This window comes from Anopheles darlingi, chromosome 3 (genome assembly GCF_943734745.1).
Source record: "Anopheles darlingi chromosome 3, idAnoDarlMG_H_01, whole genome shotgun sequence".
Classification (NCBI taxonomy): Eukaryota; Metazoa; Arthropoda; class Insecta; order Diptera; family Culicidae; genus Anopheles; species Anopheles darlingi.
The window spans coordinates 22,758,606-22,766,466 of record NC_064875.1 but is presented as its reverse complement, the minus strand read 5'-3'; the positions used below and the strand labels follow the sequence as shown (position 1 = coordinate 22,766,466).

Here is a 7,861-nt window from a genome sequence, read left to right as displayed (position 1 = left end):
CCACCACCACCCAGAGCCCGTTGAAGGTCAACCGGACCGAACCCGAAACCCACCATCAAGCAGAGAACGTGAGGCACCAGCAACAGCACCAGCAGCTGCTGCAACACCAGACTCTGGACCCTGGCCTCGAGTCAAGCATCACGTCACGTTCCTCGCGCACCAAAGTGTAGGTTAAGTAAAGAGAAAGAGGCACCACGGCACCATCCATCCAGCTTCGAAGCGGCGGCGTCGGCCACCTTTAGAAGAAGCCTCCGGGGAGTCCCGGGATGCCCGGGCCCGTGGGTCCAAGGTCTCTCCCGACCGGGACCACTCGGATGGAATAAATCTCGATAATTTAAGAAACTAGCGCGATCCGGCACAGCGCCGTGCGCGCACGCCAATCATGCCGGGGGGACGTAGGCCGCCTACAAGAACTCTGCCGCCGCCGCTGCCCAAGTATCTGTCTGTGTGTGTCTGTGTGATAGACAGAGGGCAAGTAAACAAAGCATTCAACGCCGGAGCAGTTTTCGGATCCGCCTGGATCCAAAGGAGTTGGGCGCTTTGATAATTTACGAGTCCCGAAAGACCCCGAAAGGGAGAGACCCCGGAGCGGACGATGAGACCGGAGCGGACCGCAGCCACGACGACGACGACGACTGGCCAGAGACGACAACAACGACGGCAACGAGGAGATCCCCAACACAACAACACCATCATCATCGTCGTTTCCATACCCCAGCATAGGTCTGGGAGATGCTGGACGCTTTGCTGCGTGGCGGCCACACGGCCATCACGGCCGGTTGATGACACGGTCGACGACGGCAAACGGAGAACCCATCGGACGGGCCCTTCCTTCCTTCTTTCTTTCGGAAACCCATTTTCGGAGTTCGAAGGCAACGGCAACGGTCCTCAACGCGAGAGTTTCGGAAAATGAAGGGCGGCTCTCAAACACACACGGACAACACTGAAATTATGTTTCATTTTTCGTGAATTCAAAATTGTATTTCATTCCTTCTCCTTCTCTCTTTTCATCTCTCTTCATCTCTCTTCTTCTTCTCTCTTTACATGGTGCGCCCTTGTCCACCCTTTCCCCAACCGCGGATTTTACATTTTTTTCTCGCTGTATACTCGCTGTGTTCCGGAGCTGCGCCAGGTTCCGGTGTTACCGAACAAAACCGAACACTTAGATACACTCTCCCCGGGCCGCCCGAGGGCTAAGTCTGTTGGCTTGTTTTTCGTGTAATAAATTATTATCTTCTAGTCGAACTGTACAAAATAGCGAGCGAGCGAGCGAACGAGCGCGAGCCCTTTTTCATTAGAATGTGAATTCTGTTTTCCTTCTTGTTCTCCTTTCTCTCTGTGCTTTTGGTGCAGCCTTAGCCCGGGCCCTGCTTTACTACTTCCGTTGCGCGCTGCTGCTGCTGCTAGTAGTTATCTAATTTTCATCTCTTCGCCGCTGTCCTCCTATTACTCAATTTGTTTTCATCTGTAATGCTATAATTTGATTCATTCACTCGCTACGCTCCTTGCTTCCTCGCTTCCTCTTTTCGCTTCGCGTCTTGTGAGTTCTTGTGCCTTGTACCCGGGTTCTCTTTGCGCTGTTTTCTGTTGTGCGATTCTTTTGCGTGTTTTTTTTTCTTATGTGATGTGTGGTTGAGGTGTTATAGTGTTCTGGATGGGAGCGGCGATGAGAAGGAGGGTAACTTGTTAATTTACAATACTTGTTTCTGTGTGTGAGTGTGTGTGTTGTTGTGCTGCTCCAGTACGCACGCAGTCATTATGGCATGCGATCATTATGTTTGTTTGATTGGCTCCTGTTACTGCTGCTGCTGCTGCTGCACCGGTTTCTTATGCGAGTTTTGCTTAAAGTTCTTTACCATGTTCTATTGGGTTAGTTTCTTCTATCTCGTTGTTACTTGGTCAGTTCACTACTTCTTCTTCACCTTTCCTCTTCTTTTTCTCTCTCTCTTCCTCCTCCTCCTTATTCTCTCTTTTCTATGTCTAGCTAAGTTACTTCCTCCGGCGACTTTCTTATTCTTACTCTCTTCCCTTTTTACTTCTTCAGTTCCCGCAGCTTCCCCCAATGGCACCTCAACAAACCACAAACAGTAACGTGTGTGAGAGGAACAACGTTTGATTATTACCCAGCTACACTTCCGCACCATCACCGCCACCGCCACTTCCACCGGCGTGTGTTCTGCTTCTTCATCCCTGTGTTTGTTTGTGACCACGTTAATGACGCAATAAGAGCTACAATTACAGGGTACCTGGGATCGACGTAGAATACACACACAGACACGTGAGGAGTAACAATTCCGCACCACAATTACCTTCGGTGCGGTGCGGTGCGAGGCGATTAGGCTCTTGTTAGACATTGTTCCGCGATCCTGCAACTTCCAGCTCCTATCTTTAGCATTCAGTACTAGTGTAGAAGGTGACGTAGTGTGCCCATGGTCGATGGGATCGTGGTGTTGCGGTGTGCGGTGCTGTGATGTGCGCCGAAGACCATTCCTCCTGGGGCATTCTATTGGAACCTAATTAATCCGCTTCCTCTTCTACCTTCTACTTCCGTTCGCTTGTTCTTCTTCTTCTACTTCTTGGGGAGACCTCCAGCAGACGCTTCTGGGCAGACTGGGTCGTAAAGGCCATATAAAACTAGTATCACGATCATTTAAGTCAATAGAGTGTGTGTGTCTATTAGTAGTGGTGCTACATCGCTCATCATCATCATCATCCTCTTCCCTTTTTTGTTCCCTTTCCTCGAGTTCTGTGTCCATCTTCTCCTTCTTCTTCTGCTCCTTCCTACCATTCCTTCTTGCAACACGTAAGTAGACGTAGACGTAGACTGAGACTGAGACTTTTGGGAAGTAATATTTGGCAAATCAGAGGCATGGACATGGAGTACGATGGAGGCGCGGTAGAGCATTCGATAACATATACAGATACGGATACGCAGAAGGGGTAGATAACGGTCGCTTACATAGGAAGCGTCTTGTATAGTGGTGCACACATGGAGCGCATAGTAGCCTTCTGCACTTTTTCTTCTTATAAGGTCCTAAAGTCTTATTCATCTTATATACCGAGAGTTGGAAACTTAAATTCAACAAAAATTGACTTTCCATCCCACTGTACTACTTCGGGGGACTGCCTGACACTTGGCTGACTCGGTGCCTGTGTCTGTGAGGCTCTCTCTCTGTATGTGTGTAAAGTTGTCTTTAACTTATCGAGCTAACTTTTAGTAACTTGTTTAACTGTCTCCCTTCTCTCCTACCACCATCACCACCAATCGAACTGTACAAATGGATGCCGTTCCTTACACGAAATAAGCTCTTCCATTGCGACCCATCTGGGGCGTCTCGGGTATCGTGGAGTACACGTGTCCCAGCGAGGCACTCGACCGGCTACCGTTGTAGTGCTGACTCATCGGCGCTTCGTACTGCTGCGACGAGGCGGACGACGATTCATCCTCCGTGTTGCAGGTACTCTGCGACGGTGTACTCTGTGGGACGGCCACCGGACCACCCGGTGGTGGTCCACCGCCCATCGGTGCACCGACAAGTCCTCCATCAGCCCCGCTACCGACGAGAACGGCTCCACCAGCACCACCGAGCTTGCACCACTGATCCAGCGATGTCGGTGCGGGCGTATACCGTAGGTTCGGGCTACGCGTAATATCCCCCAGCTTCTTGGGCGTCCGGTCCTTACTCACGTCCGGCAGCGCGTACCGTAGCTTATCCCAGAACTTACGCTCACCCCAGCACGCCACGGTGCAGGTCCGGATCAGCAGGTTCATGATGGGATCGAGCGATACCAGCTCGATCGGTGCCGTCAGCACGATCACGATCTTATGCCGCCGATGCGCAGGCCGCACATTCTCGATGACCGACTGGAGCGCCACCCGGAACTGGGGCTGAGACCATTCGTTCTGCAGGAAGTTCATCGAGACGACGAGGATCACCTTCCGTGCGGCATCGGCTGCACTCTGGAGTGAATCCGCGAGAAACGCGCCCGGATGGACATCACGATGATGCAAACAGACGGAGTATCCGTACAGCTGCAGCTCGGCACCAAGCAGACGACCGACGAACTCATTATCATGGACACTGTACACGACGTAGCTATCATATAGGCGATCCGTATCTTCCTTACTGGCCACGATGATAGGATCCTTGACGAGCCGGACACCGTACCGGGCATGGGCCCATAACCGCACATCCTGCCGGAATACACAGGCCAACGCCACGATCAGTGCCGTTCCGATGATGGCGACGACGACGGCGGCCAACAACGGTACATAGCCACCACCGATAAGTCCGTGACCCATCAGTACCGTACGGTGGACGGTCGGTGGTGCTTCCTCACCATCACCACTCAGATCCACACCCGGACCACCGAGAGCACCACCAAAGTCCAACCGGTTCTCCGAGCAACTACCAAGTGCATCGGCCACGATCCGGTTATCCGCGCAGACCATACGGTTCAGATCGTACTCCCCGCTCACCTCCCGTATCCAGCGCTGCAACCGACCGAGTGACTCACAATCACACCGCCACCGATTACCCTCGAGGGAAACACGCCGCAGGGAGCCCGTTTCGCGAGCTGCCGCAAAGGCGACCCATGGCCGGAATTCACTGATCCGGTTACCGCTCAGATTGACGACCTCGAGGAAGCGCAAATTTTGGAACGTCTGTCCACCGACAAACCCGATCGCGTTCCGATCGAGGTACAGCTCGTTCAGATTGGTCAGCTGATCGAACTCGAAGCCACGCAACTCCGGGATGTAGTTACTCTCGAGGTGCAGCACCCGTAGACTCGGTATTCCGCTGAACGTCCTATTGTGGACATTCCGGATGTTGCTCCCATTGAGATACAGCACTTCGAGCTTCTTCTTCCCAATGAACTGATGACTACCGAGCTGCTGTAGCTCATTCCCGTCCAGATAGATCGTAGACGCATCCATCGGTATATGTTCCGGCACCTCCGTATAATCGGCCGCTCCACAGTCCACGATGTTCGTCTTCCAGGTATGGTCATGGTAGCAACTACACCGATCCGGACACGTCATCTTACAATCGCACGCATCAAAATCGCAACAATGGCAGGTGGCGAAACAGTGCGTCTCGTACCGGCACAGGAAATCCTGGGCGTTCAGTTCCATCAGCGGACGAATGCTCGCCCCCCGGTCATGCTCCATCGTGCACATCACCGTATCGAGATCCATGACGCGCGGATGTTGCCTCAGATGAGCCAACTTGTTAATACCCTGCAACCACTCCATCGTACAATCGCAATGAATGGGATTATCGCCCAGATAGAACAGTGGCACCTCACGATCCTCGGCAACGCGCGTCAATGCCAGCGCCCCAATCTCCAACTTCCGGATGTAATTACCATACAGGACGACCTTCTCTAGGTTGCGCTTACTCAGGAACGTACCGGCCGCAACCGATTCCAGCAGGTTGTTGTTGAGGAACAGCGTCTCGATGCTATCCGGTACAGACTTGGCGTCGACTTCCGTCAACCGATTGAACGATACGTCCAACATCTTGATCTGCAGATTGTTTAGGTCGTAGTAGTTCCCCAGCTCGGTGATGTTGTTCTGGTGCATGTCCAGCCACTCGAGTGACACCGGAAAGTGGGAATAGTCAAACAGACGGATCTGGTTGTCCGACACATTGAGGAACACGAGTGCCGGCAGTGACGTAAACACACCGCTAATGTCCTCCAGTTCGTTGTTGTCCAGGCGGATCGCCCGTATCGTTGGATTGCCACTGAACGCCGATTGGTCAATATGGCGGATCTGGTTCGAGGCAAGATTGAGGACGTGCAGCGAAGAAAGTGTCACAAAAGCATCACGCGAGATGTTCGTGATCCGGTTCTCGACCAGCCGCAACCCCAGAAGCTGCTCCAACCCCTCGAACGATGCGTTGTTCACGGTGTTGATGTGGTTCTTGCCAAGATCGAGTGACTTCAGGAATCGCAGCTTACCCAGCCCCTCCGGAATCTCCGTTAGCCGGTTATCGTTGAGGTTAAGGTCGTTCAGGTTGGTCAGATTCTCCAGTGCCCGGCCATGCATCGATTCGATGAGGTTTGACTCGATGTACAGTTGGTTTAGGACGTACAACTCCGAGAAGTGATGCTGCTCGATGCGCTTCAACCGATTGTGGGACAACGTCAGGGCGACCAGGTTCTTCAGATCACTGAACGCATTGTCCGCAATGGATTCGATGCGATTCGCCTCGAGGTTAAGGATCTGCAGACTGTACAGTTCCCGAAAAACGTGACGATCGATTTTGGTCAACGCGTTGTGACTGATTTCGAGCACGACCAGTCGCTTCAACCCCGCGAACGTGTCCCGGTTGATCCACTCGGAGGTTAGCTCGTTGCGGGAGAGATCCAGTATCTCCAGACGATCCAGCCCCTCCAGCAGTCCCGGTGCCAGCACCGAGAGGGAGTTGTTCTGTAGATAGATCTGCCGCAGTTCACGCGGTGATTGGAAGGTTTCCGGTGGAAGTGCCACCAGCTTGTTGCTCGACATGTTCAGTACCCGCAGGGAACCGAGCCCGACGAAGGACCGGTCGGCCAATGCCGTCAGCAGGTTGTCCTGGAGCATCAGCACGCTCAACGAGCGCAGCGAGGAAAGTCCATTGTCGGGCAGCGAGAGTAGATCGTTGTGTGAAAGATCCAACACCTCGAGACCGGTATTGCAGGCTTTCCCGGGTGCCGTAGGCCCATTACCCCAATCGGAGAACCCAAGCTGCGAGATGTCGGTTAGCCGGTTACGGGTTAGGTTGAGATGCCGCAACGAGAACAGTGGACAGAAGACATCCGTTGGCAGGGCCCAGATGTTGTTGTCGGCCAGATCGAGCCGCTTCAGCTCCGTTAACCCGCGGAAGCTCTCCGGATGGAACTCGAGGTTCATCGCCGACCAGTCGGTGTTGTGGGTGCGCAAGGACAGTGACCGGAGGTCACGCAACGTCGACAACACCATCGAAGGCACGTACTTGATCTTGCAGTACTCGATCTTCAGATCCCGGAGTCGCTTGAGCGACCCAAGGAACGCACCCGAATGCTGGTTCGCTTCGAGCGAACTCTCGAAGAACAGGATGTCGCTGCACTCCAGCTTCAGGGCGTTGATGCGCTCGATCTGACCGGCGGTTAGGTTACGCATCAGCGTATCCGTACCACCGATCGTCTTCAGCTTGCAGGACAGCACCGTCGTGACGGTGGCCGGACCACCGGCACCCTCCTCGTCACCACCGGCGGCCATCTCATCCAACACACGCTGCCACTTGCAACCCCTCGGTGCCATCTCCATCCGGTTGAGAAAGCTGGAGCGTGCCTCTACGACCGTTACCCTGGTTACAACGGTCGCCACTAGCACCACCATCACCACCAGCATCACTCGCAGTAGCCACTCCATGTTGTGACGTGACGTTTTGTGACGGCCAGGCACTCTCTCTCTCTCTCTCTCTATCTCTTCTACTACTCTAGTGATTGATTACGAAATCGCACACACACATACACGTGCCTAGGACGACGAATTTTGTATTAACGAATCGACGAATGCCACACATAGACACACGAACACGCTCGCACGATTTTCACTTTTCGATAACGTCGATGACGATGACGATGATAACAATGAATGATGGGTAAAGGGCGTAAGGATGAAACGAAAATGTAAATCCGGGGCAAAAGTAAATGGAGAAAAACACTCGCGAACACACACGCACGCACGCACCCGCTTCACGCCTTCGCGGTTCTGGGCGGTGTTGTCGTTGGTCGTGCTCCTGCCTTGGCTATCACTGCTCGTTGATGTTGCTGTTGCTCTTCTTGCTTAGGAGATAACACGGCCTGAGCTAGCAGCATCATGGATTGC

General features: G+C 53.3%; 1 protein-coding gene across 1 annotated transcript; it reads right to left on the bottom strand.

Moving 5' to 3' along the window:
* Positions 1 to 972: 972 nt before the first annotated feature.
* On the bottom strand, positions 973 to 7,402 carry LOC125953275 (toll-like receptor Tollo). The gene has a single exon (XM_049682731.1). It carries the CDS (start codon positions 7,400 to 7,402, stop codon positions 3,293 to 3,295), a length of 4,110 nt encoding a protein of 1,369 aa, XP_049538688.1. The 3' UTR covers positions 973 to 3,292.
* Between the last annotated feature and the right edge of the window lie 459 nt (positions 7,403 to 7,861).

Coding starts and splice junctions, on each gene's coding strand:
- LOC125953275 (XM_049682731.1), bottom strand. CDS start 7,402: ATGGAGTGGCTACTGCGAGTGATGCTGGTGGTGATGGTGGTGCTAGTG.